At 43.7% G+C, this 22,886-nt stretch overlaps 1 protein-coding gene and 1 long non-coding RNA gene across 15 annotated transcripts in view; one reads left to right on the top strand and one right to left on the bottom strand.

Annotated features, from left to right (window-relative positions):
• Positions 1–6,619: 6,619 nt before the first annotated feature.
• The window catches only part of LOC117777889 (rho GTPase-activating protein 12-like), a 41,764-nt gene continuing 25,497 nt past the window's right edge, over positions 6,620–22,886 (bottom strand). For 2 of the 14 annotated variants that reach the window (XM_034612961.1, XM_034612975.1), the window contains 17 exons: positions 17,832–18,098; positions 15,920–16,126; positions 15,507–15,587; positions 15,135–15,263; positions 14,903–14,965; positions 13,795–13,869; positions 13,073–13,134; positions 12,821–12,902; positions 12,132–12,233; positions 11,663–11,761; positions 10,789–10,885; positions 10,293–10,412; positions 9,712–9,810; positions 9,407–9,484; positions 9,141–9,275; positions 8,096–8,201; positions 6,620–7,988 (listed from right to left, as the gene is read on the bottom strand). In XM_034612961.1, the coding sequence (XP_034468852.1) occupies positions 7,814–7,988; positions 8,096–8,201; positions 9,141–9,275; positions 9,407–9,484; positions 9,712–9,810; positions 10,293–10,412; positions 10,789–10,885; positions 11,663–11,761; positions 12,132–12,233; positions 12,821–12,902; positions 13,073–13,134; positions 13,795–13,869; positions 14,903–14,965; positions 15,135–15,263; positions 15,507–15,587; positions 15,920–16,126; positions 17,832–18,098 (1,977 nt within the window). In that variant the 3' untranslated portion in view covers positions 6,620–7,813. Of the gene's footprint in view, positions 7,989–8,095; positions 8,202–9,140; positions 9,276–9,406; positions 9,485–9,711; positions 9,811–10,292; positions 10,413–10,788; positions 10,886–11,662; positions 11,762–12,131; positions 12,234–12,820; positions 12,903–13,072; positions 13,135–13,794; positions 13,870–14,902; positions 14,966–15,134; positions 15,264–15,506; positions 15,588–15,919; positions 16,127–17,831; positions 18,099–19,501; positions 19,665–22,886 lie in introns of those variants that run through there. The other 12 variants (XM_034612974.1, XM_034612962.1, XM_034612963.1 and 9 more) reach the window with 12 other exon arrangements.
• LOC117777902 lies at positions 13,876–14,762 on the top strand. Its single transcript, XR_004616696.1, has 2 exons — positions 13,876–14,525; positions 14,559–14,762. It is a non-coding gene; the product is annotated as an uncharacterized LOC117777902 (long non-coding RNA).

Genomic DNA, 22,886 nt, shown 5'->3' with positions numbered 1-22,886 from the left:
GAGAAGTGTATAAGACGTATATTATTATACATGGCAGGCCACCACAGTCGAGATAAATGGGAAACACTGAATAAGTTCGTCAGAAGTGACATCAGGTGAATGTGTGGTTGAGAGCTATAAGTACGATAAACCCATTTACCATCTATACAGCTTCTGGTTTACAAGAGGGGCTGGACACACTGGACAGGTCAGGACCATATCAACAACCGTCCATGTTCACATTGTCCAACGGGCTCCAATGAGCCTGAGCTGCATGTCTTTGGACTGTGGGAGGAAGACAGAGTCCCCAACGCAATTACTGGGAGAACGTGGAGGCTTCACACAGAAAGACCCTCCCTCTTGTGAAGAGACACTTCTAAAACACACAGGAAAACATGTCCCAGCCTCGACTCCTGCATTCAGCTTGTGGCCCACTTACAAACCCTGACAGATCATTTATAATTTATAAATTGCAGCTAAGTAAGTAGTATTGACACTCAGCACCTCCATTCATTTCCTCTATATCACCACAGCACTGACGATTGCAGAATAGAATAAACTCTTTGATATTAATGCAAATGCTTTAACGCAGAATTGCTTTAACATGAAAGTGAAAACGAAGTGACTGTAAAAGCATAAAGGAATTTCTTCTGCCTCATTCTGCGACCGTCCTGAGGAGTAATTATAATCTTCACTCCGAGTGGCTCAGAGTCGTCAGGCCGCTCGGCCCCACTCACTGCGCCTGAGCAAACAGAGAGGAAACCATTTAGGGAGCAGGACTTTCTCTTAAAACCACTGATTAAAGCAGACTGGGGTTTAAAAAAAAACATGACTGAATGCATAAAGAGCTCAGAAAGCAACTGTGTGAGGATTTCTTGGCTCACTGGATTAACAGACCTTGAATTATGTATAACTGACTTGTTATTCTTCTAAACTCATTCATCTTGCGGTAAAAAAAAGGTAAATCATCAAGAGTTAAATTCAGGAGGAAGAAACTGTGGATCGACCGGAGGTTCAATTACTTCTTTGTTGGAGGTAATTGCTCCGTCTTCCATTCTGTAAATGACACATTCAACAAATGTGTTTTCCTGGTTTGTTCCTCGGCTCCTGTTGCACAGTCAGTGTCTCAGACTGTGAGAAAGGTTCAGAGTCTCAGAGGGACCAACAGGTGGAGCAGCTCCTCTACGCTCAGTGGTTTTATTTCCACTGGGACCATCTCCACCCAGAGTCCTTCTCCCTCAGCACTGGGAGCTGCTGCAGATAAGACATGAGGACACTGAGGTGTTGATGTCCGTCTCTGTCCGCTGCTCCTGTCTTCTCTTCACATGCTGCCACATCCTGTCGGCGCAGAGACAAAGAGGCAAAACTAATGCGACCAATAAAACCAGTGAGAGCCAACACTTCCTGTCTGACGGCCTCCTGATAGAATCCAGCAGAGACCGGACTCTTCCAGAGGTTTATCAGCAGCAAGCAGCAGCGCAGCTTCACCACAATCTACAATGGGAACGATTACTGGAAACAGCTCCTGGTAATTTACATAACTCCCAGTGACTGTCTGTCTGTGTCTCCATCAGCGTCTCTGCTCCTCTTTTCATGTTCCTCTCTCGATCCTGCAGCTTTATCCTCGGCTCCAGAGTTAAACCTGTTAACTTACATTACACGGGGGGAGAGAGATTCCCCCCCCCCCTGTCATTTCCAGGACTGTTGTGTTTCTCTGTGGAAGGATCCAGTTAAACAGTGATTAGTGATGGAAACAGGGAGGAAACGCTCTTTTCTTCCAAAGCAGCTCAACGAGCACGAACATCTCCAGGTTCTCTGCCGCTCGTCTCCTCCGTCTTCACAGCAACAGGTTTCAGGCTGGATTCCTCATTCGTCACCGGAGGAAACAATGAAAGATTTGAGATCCTGGTAGAAATCACGTTGTTTAAGAATCTTAAACCTGAAGCCGTCTGTTATTCTCTCTGGTTCCTAATCGGCCCCAAACATTTAGTGATGGTGGATTTAACAGATCATGTTTTCACTCCATTGTTTGGTTTGTTTGTTTCTCAGCAGAATTACTAAAAAACTACAGAACAGATTTCTAAGAAACTTGGTAGAAGGAGGCGACGAGAGAGAAACATTACAGTTTGGAGACGATCTGGAAAAAGGGGGAGAGTTACATTTCCCCACTTCCCTCAGGACTGATTCAAAGACCTTGATTAAATGATATCTGTGAGTGTGAGTCGAGCTTGATTGAATCTAAGTGGCTGTTGAGCCTTTCTAGTTTATCATGTGATCCTGTTTAAAAAGGATCCAGATGATGACCTCAGATTCTTTGTTAACCTTCGTGGACACATGGATTATTCAAGCCAATTTATGTGCATTTAATTTGTAATTATTTCATTGATTTTTAGTAACGGCTTCCATGACAGTGTATTGATTTGTGTTTGCTCCATCCATCCGTTATGAACTCAATCAATGGTTAAATGGCTCCTTGGATCCTTGTGTTGGAATGTGCACACCAGCTTAGTTCTGGGATCCAGAACCAGTTAAACAAACAGGACAAAATATTCATATTGGACTGAGGAGAGAGCAAAATACTTTTTTCCACTAGCGTCTGACGGCGGCAGAGAGGCAGCGATTACACAAACGACTCCAGAAATCAAAGCGTGTGATGTTTTCCACGAGAACTCGTCGACGGCAAATGACTGGAGAGGTGTGAACTCGTTGGGAGTAATCAGGCAAGACAGCGAAGCTCTGAGCCGACACGGTGGACGGACCTAACTGAGTATGTGAAATCACAACGTGCCGTCGTTCCTCCTGCTTTTATTCCACCGTCTCCCCGGGGGGGAGCAGGAGAGTCGCCGATCTAACCAAGCATGCTGTGTTAACAGATGCTGTGACGAGCTGCAGGATCGACTTCATGAGTTCATATGAGCTTCAACTGCGTCTTTAAAAACAATGAAACAAAAGCAAAGCCACAGATCTGCCTCGAGGCCCCACAGGTTCAGAAGCACAGGTTCTTCCTCTTGTTATTTTAAACAGTGAAAACTTTCACTTTGGACAGTTTGGTAGAAATGTGATTCTCGACACTTCATGTTAATCTGCTCTATTAGTTCCTTCCATTTTCCACTGATGGAAACAGTTGCAGCCTCGGGGACGTTGGGGAAACTGGTTTTGGATGAACGCCCCCCCCCCCCCTCTTGTATTTCTTGCAGCATATATTTAAAGGCTCATGCAAATCTATGCTAAACTCTTATTGTGTGAGTATAACATCCTAGTACAACACTCAACAACCACTCAGGCCTATAAAACTAAACTATCTGCTGCAGCCTTAATTACTCAACCTGTCATTTCAATGCCTATTTGTTTTTAATGTCCTTCAACCTTATATACTTGTAATGTGTAGACCATAAATCTACAGAATACAGATATTAGATACAGACAAAAGAGACAGGATGTAAAACAGTTTAGAAAAACACCAGGTTCCCAAATGTCTCGATCAACACAGAAGATCGTTTCCTTCACTGATCGTTCCGTTTGTTGATGGATCCTCAAATGTCCAACTCAGTCTGTCTGACATATTCAGTAAGTTTCCCTTCTCCTGTAGTGTTCCTGTGTTGATGCTCGGTCCGTGGGGAGTGGCCCGTCACTTATCGATCAATCTGCAGCGTCGGAAATGTCACAGCGTCGCTGTGGATCAGCTCGTTGGCCTTTCTGGATAAATCTCGTTAACTCGGTTGCATTGCGTCTCTGCCGGCAGCCGTCAAACCAAAATGTCAAGAGAACACTGGAATTCCAACAAGGCAATTAAACACTAATCAATTCTTTTATTGTTGCATGCTTGATTCCGTTTTCCTCCGTTTAGCACCAACACTGCTCATGTGCCCTCAGTTCATCAGTTTAAATAGTCCGTTCTACTCAGTCCCATCAAGGAAATAACATTCATATGTGCAAAGAAGAAGTCATGAGGTTGCATTTTTCTACACTTCCTACATACAAAATGCAACCTCATCACTAACTTTTGAAAGCAGCACCAGATGTTGCTTTCTGCTGGAGCAGAGCAGGTTCAGGGAGGAAACATGTAGGAAGGAGCAGAGCATGAAATATATTTTTCAGTCTCTGATAAGAAGCGACTCCTCCGTCCCGCCTGTGATAACAGAGGAGGAATTCACAGCAGTGTTTTTGAGAAGCTCCTCAGCAGATTCTATCGTCCTTATTAGTCGCTGCCTCTTCTCAGTCAGTGGATTTCAACAGGAGCTGTTTGTTGGTGGCTTCCTTCATTCGAGGGGTTTCTGGTCCGACAGCTCCGGGGGTTTCAGTCCAAGTTCCAAGTGAAACTCTTTGGTCGATGTGAAGTAAAGACTGAGGTCAGAGGTCAGAGGTTAGAGATTTTAATAAACGCCAGCTGCTGACGAATGAGTCAAATAATCGTACACTTAATTATCTTATCTCCTCAAATAGTGACCGAGGCCTTTATTCACCTGTAACTGCAGAAGGTAACAGGTCTGGTAACTACTTATTATCATTATTTGGGGATAAGGCTTTTCTTAATGGATAGGACAGAGTTAAAGCTTGTTCAAGAACCAGGGCTTCGTGTGTTTGGTGGAAGTGAGGTTTCTCTTTAGCCTCGGGGTAAAGTGCCCAACACTTGGACACACTGAGTCCACCTGGCTGCTCTGGCATTCAGCCTGTGTCAGGAACAGAGAGGTGTGCCGGCGCTGCCAACACGAATGTCTGCGGGGAACGCAATCATCATGCAGAGCCGCGAGCCGGAGTCGGGACGAACCCTGGCAGCAGATCAAGTGAGTGTGTGTTTGTGTTCAAATTGCAAAGGAGAATGTAATTACCATGCAGAAGTGATCGTCACAGAGGAGGTCCGGCTTGGATCTGCATGTGAAGATGGAAGGGGAGTTCCTCAGAGGGGGTCACACACTCTAACACACAGTCAGGGCAGGTGTGTGTGTCTGTGTGTGTGTGTGTGTGTGTGTGTGTGTGTGTGTGTGTGTCTGTGTGTGTACCGGTCAGCGTCTTGTCTCTCCATCAGTCCTCATCACCACAGGGCATATTTCATTCAGCTGTTAAATGAAAGATAAATGAATGTGGAAATATTATGAATTGATTAATAAATGTAACACAGAGTCCGACGTCTTATGAAGAAATGATTCTGACACTTTATTCATCATCTCTCTGCCTCCTGTCGTTTCAGAGCCTGCCCCTCTTCTGTTCTTCTGCTCCCGATCTCCTCATCAGCTTCTGATATAAACACAGAACACGTGTAAATATACAACATGAGGTTAAAGGTCAGGAACAGGCCGGCAGGAACACAGGGATGATGGGAAGCTGGACTCATTTCTTTCCTGTTGTCTGTCATTGTTTGTTTTCTGAAGCTCCAAGTTCAGCTCCTGTTAACTGGAATCTGTGTTGAATCTTTAAATGTAATTTAATCGACAGAGAAAACGATGAAATAAAGACAAACTGGTTGTAAATGTGAGGATTTGCTGTTTTTCTCAGTTTCATATTATTGTAAATTGTATTTTAGGGCTTTATCTTGTTGGTTATAGAAACAAGACATTACCTTTTACGTTTTGCTGTGTACATAGGCTGTGAAAACTTCAGCCTTGATTCTGTCACAGAAAGAAACGAATGGTTCTCAGTTAGAGAACCACTCTGCTTCCTGCAGACTTAGGCCTTCATACATTTAAAGACCTTTTACATGCACAGATGAGCAATGACCCACTAAAGTAAAGAGAAAACCCCCGAAAAGCACAATACAGGCATTTTAAGGTTGGATTCCAGTTTCTGCAGCTCAGCCTGTGTTGATCGTTTCCAAAGCAGCCTGAGATTTTAGCTCTGCCTTATCAGCAGGAGCCACAAAGGGCTGAGGCTGCAAACAGACAAATATTTACTGATTTTCTTTTCTAAAATGAGATTCGCTGCTTTTCTCCCTTTAAAGTGAGTGGAAATTGAAAATCTTTGTGGAGTTGGCTGTTGGTTGTATTGTTTTTTTGTATTTTATGACATTTTAATTAATTAGAATAATCCATAACGAACATAATTAGTCGTAAGCCAAACACCGACATGAGATTTCCACTAAAACCGCTCCTTGTTTTGCTGAATGTGCACGTGTCATCATTTGATGAAGGTGAACAAACGCCTCACGTGGATTAAACCACCATCAAGGGATTGTATTCAGGTCAAAGCACCAGAGGAAGTGTTGACCTCGTTTCTAAAAGGTGTTGCTCTGTAAGTGGAGCAATTTAAAATAGGACAGTCCAGAAATAAATACAAAAATAAAAAATAAAAGAACCTGCAAGAAAAGCAAAACTCTTTCTTCTCCAGGACGGATGAAGGTTCAGGCGGCCGTGGGCCCAAAGCAGCTTTTTAACACCGACTGGTTTCATGGTTAAATTAATGATGATTAGAATCAAGATGTCAAATGTTCATTAACACTTAACTGTGCATTTTACTGCATCAATGAAAACAAGGCTCTGTGGATTTTTCAACTTTCTGAGAAGAAGTTTGGTTGAATAATTATAATTTAACACCAACAGATTCTTCTTCTGATAAATCAACTCCAGGCCAGAAGGGGGCGTCGTCATCAGACTGATCTGCGTTGAGTTAAGTACACGTATGAATAAGTATAGAATCACAACACCTCTCTTGTTCCAGGCCTTTATTCCAGTTTGATAAAGCCAACATCTTTTTCTTTGCAAAGTTACATTCACAATCTTCCATCGACCTGACTCACAGGTAAACCTCCACTTCCCCTTCATCACTTCACTCCTCACGTCGGTTAGTGATTTCTCCCTCTTCTCTTATTCTTAACACTCCCGGCAAAGGTACTTATTTTTACTATTTTGTACAATATATCATCAGTAAATCCATTCATACATCCACCCGCCCCCCCCCCCCCTCCACATGCACACACATATACACTGTACAAATGTATCCATGGAGACATGTTTAACGGCCGCGTGCCTCAACATTTCATGTCCGGTAGACGAGGAAAGCAACAGCTGAGTACCGTTGTTTTGTTTTCAAGTTGATGACCGAGCGCCGCGAGATGATTTGTTCTAGAAGCCGATTGTTGAAGGTGGCGTGCAGATATAATACAGAGCGTGGCGATAACCTCTTATGTGTTCTGAGGACCCCGGTCCAGGGAAAGGGGGAGAGAAAGAGGAGGGTGGAGAACGGAGCATTTAAAAAAAAGAACGAGATCAATACAGAAAGAGGCAAAAGTGTTCTTTAAAGTAAAAAATAAAAAAAGCCCTCATATCCCCTTCTTCTCCTCGGTCGAGCTCCAACTTCTTTCACCTCTTAGTGTTAAAACGTCGAAAGCGAAGCAGAGGATGAACAGCAGGTTTATTCTGTCGTTTCCCTCAGGAGTGATGGGTCAATACATGGGTTTTACAGTACGGTACGAACAGCGTCATAAACCTCCCGTGTTACGGATTGTGGCTCGCCGCTGCTCAGTCGGCCTGTGCAGTAGTGGAGGCGTGTGTGGCCCGCGTGTCGTTACGTTTAAGAATCCAGTGTCGGGACAGGAAGTCGTCACCTCTGCAGCTACAGGAGAAAACGAGCTACTGAAAAAAGTGCAAAACCTTTTTTTTGGGTCGCTAGTTAGTTACATCTTTATTTTGGTTTATGAGACGTTCGCGTTGGCTTTGGTCCAAGAGTTTGTATTTGTGGAAGTTTGGAGAAGCCAGTGAGCGCAGGTTGGTTTGAGATGAAGATTAAGCCGCTGCCCCTCCCCCCCCCGGGCCGGGCAGAGCCGGGCCGTGCCGGGTGAAGAAGAGCTCTGCGTTGGGGGAGACAAATGTCTACATAGGCTTTGTCCTCTGGCTTCTTCTGTCTACCTTCCAAAAATGTTCTCGTACTCCAGCAATATCAGCTCCACGATCTGGTTCTGGTAGACCATGTGGACCGCCATGTTCCAGGTCTCGGTTTCAGGTCGCAGCAGCGTGGGGCCGAACACGATGGCCACGCTCTGGGTGGTCATTCGGTTTTCTTCACCGTGGTCGATCACCCTGGAGGGAAGATGGAATATTAAATAACCTTTACGCTGATAACGTGGAAAACAATAATTCAGTGGTGACCGTCTCAAAGTAGATACATATTATTGTGCGTCTCTTACGTCCTGAGGTGTTTGAAGAGGACCTGCATGGTGTCGTGGTTGGGCTTTGGCAGCTGTCGGACCAGATCTTTGATGGAGTGAACTCTCTGCTTGTAGTCTGACATCTCTGCAGCACAAAAACAATATATATATATAAAATGTCTGAGTGAACGATCATCAAGTGCGTTTATATTTAGGTGCACCAACAATCATTTACCCTTCAATGAAAGGAACCACAATGATACAGGTTATAGAAATGGTCTGAGGTTTTTCATTTTACCCAAAAGGCAAATATAACTTCAACACCCACAATGCACCGGGCTCCAAAGGCACGCCCATGCCTCTCCTATTGAAAAGGCTGGACCGGAACTTCTAGTGGGTTTAGAAATGTAAGTGGAGGAGCTGCTGGGGTCCATATAAAGAAAGAAAACATTCTTCAGCCACACTTTGCTTGTTAAAAAGAAAGATTTAGTGGCTTTGGTGTCGAGTTGGATTGTTTTCAGGTGTAAGGAGTCGAGGAAGAAACAGTTTGTGGAAGTTATTTATCGGTTTCCAGTCCAGGACCCTGAGCGTTGAAGTCAGCTGCTAAAGGCTGCAACTAATTCTACAGTTTAAAATAAGTGTGTCATCTCAATTTCAAACTGAAGAATACTGACACAACGTTTTGAGCCAAACAAACGGCGAAAAATAAAAAATAAACTGTGGCTCAGTTAATTAATTTGGATGTGCACAGAAGTCACCCGGCAGATTTTGGTGGAAAGGAAACAGGGAGATCTGAGTGCAGGCAGCAGCAGCAGCAGGGAGAGAAATTAAACTTATACCAGTGATACTGAAAATCAGCATAGTTCCCATTTAATATCTCTGAGTTGAAATTAATAAAATCAGTACAACATATACTTCAAAAGGAAAATCCTGGAGAACAAAATGCTCGTTGAAGTGAATTTCAGTTGGATGCTGGTTTGTGGTTTTGCAGCAGGAAATGCTTCTTCTAACAACCCACTTCTTAACACAGACAGTTCACACAGAGCGAATCCATAAACAAATAAATAAATAAAGTTAGACGTACTGATGGAGTTGACAAAGTCATGGAAGAACGAGTAGGTGAAGAGCGGCTCCGGCAGCTCTCTGAAGTACATCTTTAAAGCTCCAGTGGTCACATGGATATCCTCCCACTTCCCGTCTGCCAGGCTCACCTCATCATCTGGACACAAACACACTCTTCAGTCGATGTAGTTCACAACCACGACGAGAGAAAACTACAGAAAAACAAGCTCCTCAACATTAATCTCATAATTATTTGCTCTCAAAGAGAGAAGAGAAGCAGGGACCCACCGTGATTGACAGCAAAGCGTAGTTTCTGTATGACAGCCAGGTTTCCACTGACTCTGTACAGCCCGTCCACACACAGACCTGCAGGGCATGATGGGAGGAAAACACCAGTTCAGGCACATCTGAGAATTACTCCCATGTTTTTTGTTATTTGCTGTGACGACTCCACTAAAACAAGACGAGTATACATCATGTTGTCAGGCGACGGCTCATCTGACAAGACCTCGAGTGCCAGAAAGCTAAAGGTTAAATGTTAGAAGGAACCATTTCCTCTAAATACAGATAAAGTGATAAATGTGCCCACACACCACTGGTCTCCACATGGTCGATGCACGTCGTCACAAAGCTCGGCACCGTGCTGTTCTCCCGGTGACACAAAATGGACAAACTGCAGCCAAACACCTGATCTGAAGACACACAACAACAAACACAACGTCATAAAACAGTCCAGAGTCCTCAGTCAGAGCTGCACTCCGGTGATGAGGCATTTTTAAGGCAGTCGAGTTTTATTTTTTATGTAGTGGACTTTGCCAAAGAAGCAGAATTTTCTAAACCCATTCAGTCAAGTTTTCATCTCAAAGTTCAAAATCACCACATTAAAAATTTATGAAATTCACTGGACAACAACATATTATTTATTTTTTTCCACCAGCAAATCCAATAAATGTATGAAACTCAAATACGATATGATAATTAGTAAAGTCTTTGCGCTCCTCTGCATGAACACAATGAAAACCTGCTCACACATAATTCTGAGTGTGTGAGGGAGAGGTTTGTGTGTGTGTGTGTGTGTGTGTGTGTGTGAGGGAGAGGTTTGTGTGTGTGTGTGTGTGTGTGTGTGTGTGTGTGTGTGTGTGTGTGTGTGTGTGTGTGTGTGTGTGTGTGTCACCTTTGATGTATCCCTTGTCTCTGACGGACTGCAGGGTCGGACGCCGCGTGAGGAACTTCTTCAGCTTGTGTCTGGTCTTCTTGTTGTCGGAGGTGTCCACGCTGGAGGAGCTCTTCACGGCTGCGAAGTAGAGATGAGACAACACATTGTTTTCCAGCAGTCGTTTCATTGCTCTGACGTCCATGACGGCCGCTCGATGTTTGGGAGGAATGAAACTGATAAGCAGCTGTTTTATGGGGCAGGTAAAGTCATATGAGGAAGTTGGGACACTGAGTCAAACACCGGTACTTCACTGGGTTGTTGCTGTACTTTGATTTTCACTCTTCGATATACACAGCACGCCCCGTTCATTTCTCTTGTACCCTGTTCATTCAACACTTCAATCTTTCACTCTTTACGACTTACTACCAATTTCCCTAAAACTCATATGTCATGCTTTGTTTTTCTACGCATGTGCTCATGTATCTGTTAAACTTCAGTTCACATTAAAACAGACCTCTGCCTTTCTTCGAGTCTCTCTGTTCTTTGTCTCCCGTCTCAAAACCAGGAGAGTCGGGCAAGTCCTCTTCAATGGCCTCATCAGACTCCCAGGCCTAAGAGAGAGAGACACACATACACACGGGGATATAAAACGTTGGTTGTAAAAATCCACACCTGCTGCACCTTTGGACGCCCGTTTGGACTCCCAGGCGCCGGAGGACGGCTCAAGCCTCCGCACATGGCTCGACAGAACGGAAACAGAACATTTAAGGAGTAGCCGCTAGCTGACCCTCGTTGAGAGAACGCCTCTTCTGTTTCTATTTGCTGTTACTTCTAAAAATAGGTCAACAACTTGTTCACAAATGATTAGTTTTACTGACTAACGTTCAGAAACTAGAAGGGCGCTCGGAGACGTCCATAAAGGCCAACGCCCTGTTTGTCTTGCCATGTTAAAGAAAGTGAAAAATAATATCCTGGATCTGCTGATTTATCTGGAATCTGCTCCAGAATTCTTCCTCTGAACATGACGCACTGCTCCACCAAATGTAAATAAATTGGTTCACTAGTTTTTGCGTAAACCTGCAGATAAAATGAGCAGCTGATATTCAGTTGAAGCTGACTTCATGGACATCTGTTTTAAAATGTGTACTTTCATTAGGAAAGCAAATATGCCAGCAGCATTTAGTAAAATGTGATAAAGCCAGTTCCACTCCTCCTCTCAACAGGCTGCTCGTCTCTCTACATTCTCCAACCCTACAACTACCACTTTGACCGAATTGTTGTGTTTCGAGCTGCACAACAGATGCTTGAGTTGCTGACCTTTCGTTTTCCTGAACCAAAACGAACTGATAAGAGGTTTCAGTCGAGCGAGTGAGAGCGTCAGTACTCACGTGGGTGCTGATGGTCTCCTGCAGCACTCGGTACCAGTCATTGATGATGGTGTCAGTGTCCCACTGGATCAGCAGATCCGTGCCGTGCCGAGTCTTCAGCTGCAGCCAGGAGAGACACACCAAAGATTCAGCTTGCGAAAAAAAATCAACCACATCTAGATTAAATTTGTCTTTATTGTTTACTTCTTTATTGTTTACTCCTTCGTGTGTTCTCCATGTGTGTGAGTTTGTGAAGTAATTTATGAAATAATCAGTCATTTTTACATGTTTACTGCCAAAGTATGGTGATTTAGTTGTGTTGTTGAAAGCAGCTTTGGAAAGAGAAAGAGAACCAATGCAGAAATAAAACCTTCTACAGATTTTTTAAACTGCACTTGAAAGATTGTTTGTCTTTCAGACCTTTTAGCACTTTCAACAAAAATCAAACAATCTGATTCAAAACATAAACTGGCTGTGAGCTCCATCCCACCTCTATTACGTGCTTCTTGCTGGATTTGTCCTTGGACGCCCACTCCACCGAGCCGCCCCTCAGATCGACAGTGAACTCAGGTTTGGACTGACTGCCTCCAAACTGGAGAGAGAGAGAGAGAGAGAGAGAGAGAGAGAGAGAGAGAGAGAGAGAGAGAAGAGTCAGATGAACCCACTGTTCTCATGAGTCTGCATCCCAGACATCACAGTGCAGGTGAGAGAAACTACACTGAAGCTGCACCTTCTCCCGTAAAAGCCCTTTCAGCTTCCATCCATGTGCTACGACAGCTGGATAACTCTTTATTTTTGGATTGATGGTGATGTTATTGTGGAGCACTATGTTGTTTCAGGTCTGTTCTTAACTTGAATTCATTGTTACTGTATTAGTCTAACACACAGACTGTAAAGACCACTCTCCAGACATGAAGCCTAGATGTCCCAGACACAGGACCTTGCTCTGATGATGTAATTTGAAGCCAGAGTCTGCACGGTGGAGTGACTGAGACACTTTGCCGTCATGTCATCTTAACAAACTCAACATTTCTGCCTCTTTTCAATGATCCTGACTAATCGAGAACACTGTTCTATTGTTTGAACTGCACCTTAGTCTAGACAGCAACACCACAGAACAACTGACGTGACGAGAGACATTTTGTTTTCTTGAAAGGAGAAAATGCTTCTGTCGCTCACCCAACTGCTTCCGGCTCCTTTCTCTTTGGCAAACAGCAGCGTGTGTCCTTGCAGGACCGTCCAGGAGGACGTCCAGCTCTTCCTGCAAGAGAAAGATCACAAACATGTTTGAGCGCAGGAAGTAATTATGTGCAGTTTCCTGTCAAAGTATTTAATTTTCACTTCTTTATCTGTCAAAAATAGTTTCTTGTACTTTCAAAATCAAAAGGAGCTTCAAGCAAAACGAATATTTAAGGAGGCGGAGCTACTCACCGTACTTTCTTGCCATGCTCAGTGATCTTGGTCACATTCAGGACCCCACACTTTTCAGACGGCTGCAGAGAAAAACAAACTTTAGGGCAAAATGTCACAGACACATCAGCCGCTCAGACCCTGATTGAAAACCACAGCAGGAGCACGGAGGACGAAGCTGCCGTCAAAGCTTGATATTGGTTAAACGATAAGCAGGTGTCACACCAGTGTAAAAACACCCCACCACCACCAGAGCGATCCCAGCTGACTGCGCCCACAGGAAAAGCAAGCGACTGAACACTAGGGAGTGAACAGAGACATGAGAGTAGAATAAAAGAAACAGGTATTGGTCAAGCTGCATTCTGCCAGCGATCTTATGCCTTTCAGGATCAAGAAGCAGATTCTAGGGACACACGGATGATAAAGCCAATCAGGAACCCGAACAATTATTTCAATGTCTCTTGAAATCATAAAGCCCCTGTGTGATTTCAACAAACGCAAGCAAAACGCAATTTAACCAAAAATGTCTGCACAGGCTCAAGTTCAGATTTCTTGTCTTTGTTTCTGCCGTCACACTCGACTTTGCTCTAATCATTTCCACATTATCCAGACCAGCGTCGAAAACCCTGCAGCAAGCCGCAAGAAATGTGTCGCTGCCTCCAATCAGGGGCGAAGTTAAACCCCCCCGCAGGACAGAGCCTGGTGGGCGAGGCGAGGAAGCGAGGTTAGGGGCGAGTACTAACAGAGGAGGGGGACTTGGGAGACGAAGGGCCGGAGTCAGAATCAGGAGAGGGGGGCACGGGGCCCAGAGGAGCGTCCTGGTGAGGAGACAGGGATGAAAAAAACAAACTGTCACATGGGCTAATAACAGAGTGTTAATGAGAAAATGATGGGAGGTTAAGAAGACACAGAGAGCTCAAACAGTGTGATTGCAATTAACGGTGCGATTACGAAGCTGCCAAGTGTGTCAAGTACCTGTGTGATGTCCAGGAGGCGCACATGGATTATTAATTAGATGTGGATACAGGAACAGTGTTTGTCAGAAATCTCAGGCACCTACAAACTATTGTATTTCAGGGTTTCTGCAGGTTTCAGTCAGTTACTTTTAAGGATTTAATATGTAACAGTTCTTCATTATAATGTGTAATAACGACTGGACACATGCATCACATCTGGTTCACATGTGGCTTTGTCAGTCTGTCGGATGTTTTTTTACATCCATCGTTTGTTTTGGTCATTCGTAATTTGTAATTTTGTACGTTCAAGACTTTTTAAGACCATAATGACTGAAGATCTGTGTTAAGTACGACAGATATGAATGAATTTGTTTGTAGTTTTCCTACATGATGCTAATATCTGTATCGCAAACAAAACATTTCTCTAAGAAACACATTTTTAAGTTAAAAGTTTTGAAGCAAGTAGCATTAAATGAACGTTAACATATTTAAAATCATCTAAATGTATTCAAGACCTGGTATGTAATTCAAATATTTAAGATTTTTTGAAGGCCCAAAAATGAGATTGGTCAATTTTAAACTTTTTAAGACCCCGCAGAAACTCTGTGTTTATTGCACAATATTTCATCACTTGCTTGACGTCTGCTGTTATCGCTCAACAAGCTTTAATTAAACAGGTTTATGATTGAAGGTCCAATTTCTAAGCAAAGTTATTTAAATGAACAACTCGATCAACTCAGGTAATCATGCAAGAATTTTTTTTTAAAAAGGATAATTGGCAGAGTAATTATGACTTCTTCTGTTTCCTGATTATCTTCATTATCTTCATGCAAGCTGATTGGCTGCTGGGATTAAGGGACAGGGCACTGATTGGTCGGTGAGACAGACTACTGACTTTGTGTTTGTACGGGTGAAGACGGGCGGAGACTGCGCGGAAACGTCTGGTTTTTAACAGCCGCTGCAATGCAACAAGTCTACAACTGAAACTGTTGACTTAAAAAAAACACCTTTGCAATGAACACAACAGAAAACAGCTGAACTGTAAAGTAAACGTTTTAAGTCCATACACTATAAGAGTTGTGAGGCACCACTGGCAGGTCTGTACTCTGCAGATCTGCGTGTCCCACCTTGTCGTTGGGCTCCTGGACGTAGGCGCTGTGTCTCCACTTGGTGAGGACGATGGGCTCCATGTGTTTCCTGTCCAGACTGCGACTTTTAGGAGCATCTCCTGACGGCTGAGGAGGAGAGAGGTTGTACTGCAGGGAGGTAATTAGAATCGCACGGCATCAGTGGACAAGACTTTTCAACTTCAGCAAAGGAAATTGTATTTATCAGTTTGTGCCTTATTGTGTCTGAAATCTCTATGATGTCGTAACGGGAAATTCATCTAATGAATCACTATCACAAAGTGGATATCAGCCACTAACAGAAATGTTTATTTTCTTTAGTGTTGATTCCCTTTGCAATAAAACAAACAGGGATTCCTACAGATTTTTTACCTTTGGCAGCTCCCACTCTGACCTGGAGCCGTCTGCACTGTAGTAATAAGGTCGACCCTGCTCATCGACGTGTTTTAACCACTGGTGACACACGGACAGACAAGAGAAAGCCCAGACTCATTCTGACATCTCAATTGATAACAAACCTACTGGCGAACATGAGGTGTTACAAGCAGTTTGTAGAGCTGTTTTGAATTTGGACCCACGTTGTTTCCATTTCCTGTGGGAATCTGTATGTGACTATTGTGCTTAAAACAATTTCCAGATAATGAGGAATATTTGTCATCCTTTCTCTGGTGCTGGTAATCACTGTCATGCTGTGCTGTTACAACACTGTTATAACCAAACACTAGATCCATCCCCCCCATGCATCGCCAGCACAGTAAAGAGGATCAGCCCCGTGCAGCCGGTACCTTCTCATTTGTATAGTCGCTGACGTACAGCGTGTGGCCGTACTCGTCCATCTCCTCCGACCAACCACGCGGCGGCGAGCCGTACTGACTGTCGGACTGGCTAGAGTAGGTACTGAAGCAGGTGTCCTCCGACGGCAGAGGCTGAAGTCGACCGATGGAGAGCGAGAGGAACGGAAGGAAAGACGGCGAGAGCGACAGAGGAGTCGTCTGACATTGTTGTAAAAAGAGAGAAAGGGAGAGAGAGAAAAAAGAGAGGGCGTCTTTCACCATGAAGTTACAGAGGAGGAAAAAAAAAATCTGCCAAGCACCCAGAACCAATGAGCAACGAGAAAATGACAGAAAACCAGAAAACCCATCAAGGAGTAAAAAAATCACCAATGTTAATGCTTCATTGTGGAGGCTGCAGTGTGAGAGTGACTGCCTTTCACCTGTAGGTGGCAGTGTGGTGCAGCCATTTAGTGAAACAAAGATGAATCCCACATGATTCAGGCTGGGAAGTCTCAGTGTTTGTGATTGTGTCATTCACAGTCAGAATCGTTCTCACTGTTGATATTGACTCGTGCAATTTCCCAATGACAAAAGTCTGCATGTGTTTTTTTTCCCACAACATATTTTCTGGAAATGAATCTGGATGTCAGACAGAAAACATTGAATTTTTTTTTCTCTGAAATATATTTTGCCTGACAAATCAAATTTCCCATAACAATCTGTCACCGCCAGCGGAAAACAATTTTGCTGATGTCTACATGTGCAGCACTTAATCATGAGAAAGACACAACACAAACTGAATCCTGGCTTCGATTGTGTGTTTGTCATCTATTTAATATCTGAGTCATTGACACCGAGGATACGTGAACACATGAGGGTGGGAGTTCTTGTAATCCTATACTTGTGAAAAACAGTTTAAGCTCAGGGTGAACTCAGGTCATTTCAGCTGAGTCCGACCTTTCCACTGGTTTTTGTGCGTGATAATACTTTCACTTTTACAGTGTTGTCTCAGCCACACCTCAGACTCTAACGTTTTCCACTTATTAATAGTATTGTATCATTTCATTTTATTCTATAGATCTTGACATACAGTATATTGTCTGTTTTTATTGATTCCTGATGTGTTAATTGCCTCAGGTGTTGATGGTTGTCTCCGTTTTAGACTGGTTGTTTATCTAGTATCTATATGTTGAATTTGGTATCAGGCCTGAAGCAGTGGTATCGCTAATAAACTCAGAGATGACAGAGAGCAGGGATCCAACTGTATCTTCTGATAATTCAAGGTAATAAAATATAATATCAAGATTCTGAATTAAGTTAGGCTGAATGTTGGGCTTTTAATTTTTATGATCAGAGACGAATCATTCTGGCCCTTTTGATGAACTTATGATCGAGTCCCAACAGGTTTGATCATAAGTTCATCTGTTGACACTTGACATGATCATGCATCCTGACAGTGTCTCATGTGACCGCTTGTGATAGCACTTCCCCGCTGTATATGCAAATAATCCCGTACGTCCACAAAAAACAAATCTTGTTGTGTCCGATGACCAAGTGTTTTTGTGAGTCGGTAAGTGTGTGTGTGTGTGTGTCACCCAACTTTGTGAAAGTGATATTCAGAGAGTTTCATTTGCTTTCTGCAGCAACCGACCAGATGTGTGAACTAACTCTCACTCTTACTTCCTCCACTGTTTGTGTTTACATACAGTGTGAGCTGAATGGATCACAGCTGGAGGGGTGTTTTTAGTGAGGCTACTTAAATCAGGATCAAGATTTGAATAACTTTCCCAGTGAGATTTTGCCAATTGGCATACGGCACTTACATGGAGCATTGTCACTGGAAGTTCTTAATAAAAACCAGGTATAAAATAATGTGTCTACGTGTGTGTTTGGCTGAACCCTCTCTGCAGTGAATGCTCCGTACCTCGGAGCTCTCCTCCGCGCTGTGGTTTTCTCCTCTGGAGTTCCCGATGTTGGCGTCCCTGGCTCGCGGAGGTTTCCAGGTCCTCTCCTGGGTGCAGCGGTTGCAGTAGAAGTGTCGGCCATTCTGGTCCTTGTAGGTCTCCCAGTCGCCCAGAGTGTGGAGGGGGGAGCCCGAGGGCAGAGGGGGCAGGTTGGCCTGAGTGATCTTCAGCTCCTGGAGGTTGGTGTAGACAGGAGACTCGGAGCGGCCTTGGCCTGAAGACACCGTCTGATGGAGGGAGAAAGACAGAAAAAGAGAGAGAGAGAGAGGTGGAACTGTGAGTCATCGGAGAGTGGATTTAAGTCTGTTATAATATACATATATATATGAAATCAGGGGAAAGTTCCAGGACAGCGTGACGGAAGAAATTTACAGATTTCAGAGTGTAAATCTACAGCTGCAAGTTGATGGACACCTTCATCCAAAATAACTTTAAGCACCTCAGGGCTTCAATCAAACGCCCCCACACCGTTTACTCCGTGTCTCCACTGAGGTGAAAATGTAGTAAACGACAGAGTGTCTGCAGAGATTGTGCCAGGTTGGTTAGCGGCAGTGGAACATAGAGGAAATTACTGAAATGTCAAATGAACTTTCTGTCGATGAAGCTGACATAACCGGTGTTTACCATGGAAGAGCAGGGAACCTAAAGGAGCAGCGCAGGGGGAAGTCAGTGCTGCTGTTAGGTAACGCAGAGGGGCAGGGACCCGTGTCGGTTAAAAATAAGGAAGTAAAACTGGCTGTCAAGATGCATCCTGAACACTGAGAGGAGGGTTCGTGCCGACTCATCTTTACCACACGAGGAGAGAGAATTGTGAAAAATCTGTCCCATCGAAAACAACTGAAAAGCATCAGAGCAGACGGGGGAATTTTTTTTTTCACAAAAAAATTTTGGTATAACACGTTTTACAACTTTTTGGAGGACAGTAAATAAAAATAACATTAAACCTGACTATAACTACATTTTCACCAATACTTTTTTAAAATTATATATTTTTTAAGTTTGGAAGAAAAAACTTTTTAAACTGTCAAAAACAAATCAAATCAGAATTGATAAATAAGCCTGTGTGCCTATCAACAGCTGGACAAAAAGTTCCCAGTGCTGTAGAGCAGCCGACCCGCTGCCTCCGCTGATGGAGCAACTCTCCTCAGAACCTTGACCAACGTCAATGAACGACTTCTCATGATTATTTCATGCCGGCGTTAGAAAGACGCTGCCTGTCTGCGGAGCCACAGCGCAGACAGAGTCATGAATAATGCCGGCACCCACAGGGCTTTAAACTTTGGCTCGGTGATGTTTTTATTGCACAGGGATCAATAGGGATGAAATATACAGGAGCTCAGCAAACAGCTGGAGGTGCAGAGGAAAACTGAATAATCAGACGTGTGTTGTTCAATACGCTGCCACAGCATGAGCGGATTACCAAACACACATCATATACACAATGATATAAAAGTGTAGTATACTTGAGGATGATTGATAAGGAGTTTTTGGGGGCAGATGCCGATATAAATCTTTTTCGTCATTGTTTATTCTGTAAAATAAAAAGGTTTTCATATCCTGCTGACGGCAAAACAAGACACAGCTTTAAACTTAACTTGAGCTCAACAATCACAAATGTATAAAAGATTACCTCTTGCAGTGAGCAGCTCATAAACATATCGTCCTCTTCATCTATTGAGCTTGATCTGAAAAAACTTCTCCTCCAACGGATCATTGCCATTGTCCCCGTTTTATATATTTTGAGTTTGAGTTGAGCTCTGTCAACGCACGCAGCGCACAGCCCTGGAGACACTGCACCGTGCCCTTCCTGTACATGTGATTTAGGGCATGAATGTGTCAGAGAGGAAGTCCTCGTCAATCGACGGTTGAAAAGCCATAATCCCACAAAACTAGATTTTCCCCTCATGTCTGTGCTGCTGTAAATTCAAATACACGGTGAGAAGCTTTTTATTCCATTTCCAGCAAAAAATAAAAATCTAATTGTTATTTTATTGTTTGGTGGATGTACAGTTTTATTTTGCTTCAGCGTCATGTAGAGCAAACTTTAAAAAACAAATAAAAACACTTCCACAGACAGAAGGAAAATAAGTTCTGTCAAATACTCGCTCTCATTAAGTAAGTAAAAGCTGCACTGCCAGGCGGACTCATTACAAATTCACAGGAAGTCTTGTAACTCCATTACAGCAGCGGCATGTTCCTGAGCAGCTGGTGCTGGACATCTGGTGTGAACAGACTGACCGCCTGATCAATACGGAGCTCAGAAACCAGTGACCCACAGTGGGACAGAGGTTGACCTCGTCTCCCGAGGAGGCTGCTCTCTTTGATAGTACACTGTGCTTCAAGGAAAGGTGGGACCAGGTCGACAAGTGTCACAGGGTGTTGGAGTTTCAGAAAGTCCGTTCATTTGAAATATGGACAGTGACATCATTAAAAGAAAGCTTTGAGCAGACAATCAAGATTTCTGGTCGCAGCTCAGCATATGATTTGTTTCCTATTTTGGTCCAGAGGGTTTATGGACAGAGAATATGAAGGGACAGAGAATGACGCTGCCAATTCCTGTCTAAGACCTGCATGCTGTTATCTGTGCTGCCTGCAGCTCTGCACTGGAATAATAATCAACCGGCCCGGTGCTCTTCAGCTGCAGATAAACCACATTAGAAACTGAAAGGAAACAGAGACAGAGAGAAAAGTGAAAAGGACTCAGGACTGTGTTTCAGGCAGGGAACACATCAGAGCTAATATTAGACGGAAATGTCTGCAGGTGCTTTGGCATCATACAGTTATATTTAGACGAGGCTGGTGTGAGATTCAAAACACAAACTTCCAGGTTTAGTTCGCTGGCTCCTTCACAGATCAGGTTTATGTTGTGGTTTCAAATTTTTGTATGTTTCAAGAGGTTATTATGGGTCATAGGATTCAACTTGTCCAGGCGGCACTGAAAACACAACAGCCAATGTGCTTATTTCACAGTCAATCAATTTGATTTAACCTTCCTCGTTTGAACCCAATCTACGTCATCAATAAATCATCCAAACTAATCAATGCACGACATGACTAAGTGGAGGCAGAGCTGTACGAGGACAGCGTCAAACCCTTCATGGGTGAGGGATGGAGCAGGCTGCACAGTCCTTTAGATGGCAGCCTGACAACAAAGTTAGTGAAGCTAGAGAAGGAGCGATGAAGCAGGAGGAGGAGGAGCTCCACACGTTCACCTCCTCTCTCCTCCTCTTTCCTCTCAGACACAGAGGAACCTGCTCTGCTGCATACCACAGAGAGCTGGGCCGTGCAAACACAAAACATTCACACACGGTATAAACACACAGCTCGGACTGATGTGCTCACACTCACATGTTCAAAGTCGCACGTGTACACATATGACCTCAAACATAATCACACACGGATAAATCAGCAACTTCTCTACTAGGTCATTTAGTTTCACTGGGACAAAGTGCTGTTTACACACACACACACACACACACACACACACACACACACACACACACACACACACACACACACACACACACACACACACACACACACACACACACACACACACACACACACACACACACACACACACACACACACAGCTGTGGCTGGAAGCTGTATTGCATAACCTGCTTAGGAAATGTTTCTTAATGTTTTCCTCTTTGGCCTCCACCCCAGTGTCGCTGACGGAGGCAGAAATTGATCTCGATTTGATGACTCAGAAAAGAACACAACACAGAATCACTTGTATTTTTTACTTTGCATCTAGTAAACTAGTAAAAACAAGGTATTTAATATTTTAAAGACAAATAGATAATTGATTATATGTTCATATACATATGTTGATCATATGTAAGTGTATCAATACTGAAAGTAATCAGTAGTGGCTGCACAGCAACTAACACATGTGGGCGACTAGTGAAACCATGAGGTGTGACCGAGAGGATGCTGTGATTGCATCAGAGACTAGAACACACTACAGACGTTCGAGGAAACAAGGTGACTAAACAGGAAGGTTGGCAGTTTCAAATGAATCACCTGTGTGACTTTTATATTTTGACGTGCTGCTTCCTTCCTTCCATTGATCTGTTTTTCTTTTGTCATTCTCCCCTTTTAAAACACATCTATACCTTGTGGTGTATTTAGTTAACATGGATCATTTTGACACGTGTGTAAAACATAATGACAGGTTTAAAGCTAGCGGCGCCTGATTTCTGGACTCTCAGACTCCCTAAGTGTTATTACAATATGTTACTTGTTAGTTATCTCCTCCTGAGAATGCTCTTTGACCTGTTAGATGGAGAGGTTCCCATCTTCAAGTAGGAAGCATGTTTTGAATTAGATGCCCCTATGTATGATGTCATTTTATCTCAAGTTTTGGGCGTAAACAAGTTCCCTATATGAATGCTTGTCCGGCACCGGCGACTCAGACTTCTGCATTGGCCGAGAACGTCTCCGGGTATACCTAGGTACCCGTCCTGACCTGTAACTTCTGTGTAATAAACCTTATTATACAAGCAAGAACGGTGTCCGCGGAGATTCCTTCATCATCATCTTCAACATCACTGCTGCTTAAATATACGACAACCTAAAGTATGCCTGGGTACACGAGGGGGAGGGGGAAAAGAAACCTGAAAATCTGTGTTCGCTGTATTTACTGAGAAATAACAAGGGACCGAACAAGACAAAACATAAACATGACTGAAGTCTGACCCTGAAAAGCTTCAGGCTGATAAAACACGTCCGTTACAGCGTGGTGGGTCTTTCCGTCTGGTCTAAGGTCATCTCAGTAAATCTGACTGAAATGAATAACAGGGGCAAAGGGAAAAACAACTACAGACGAACCGCCGGCAAGTCAACACAAAAGCTCTTTAAATAGCGGCACCACCCAACGCAATTACGCAACTTCTGTGCAATTACATTCAACAGGAGAAAAGCGCGGACAATGCCACGCAGGGGAAACACAATGAAAGGCCTGAGGTGAGTCTGTGCTCCGAGTGACCTCATGAAGTCAGGAAGCTTTC

This window comes from Hippoglossus hippoglossus, chromosome 17 (assembly GCF_009819705.1).
Source record: "Hippoglossus hippoglossus isolate fHipHip1 chromosome 17, fHipHip1.pri, whole genome shotgun sequence".
In the NCBI taxonomy this organism is placed as follows: Eukaryota; Metazoa; Chordata; class Actinopteri; order Pleuronectiformes; family Pleuronectidae; genus Hippoglossus; species Hippoglossus hippoglossus.
The sequence above is the reverse complement of the archived record's forward strand: the minus strand, read 5'-3'. Positions and strand labels throughout refer to the sequence as shown.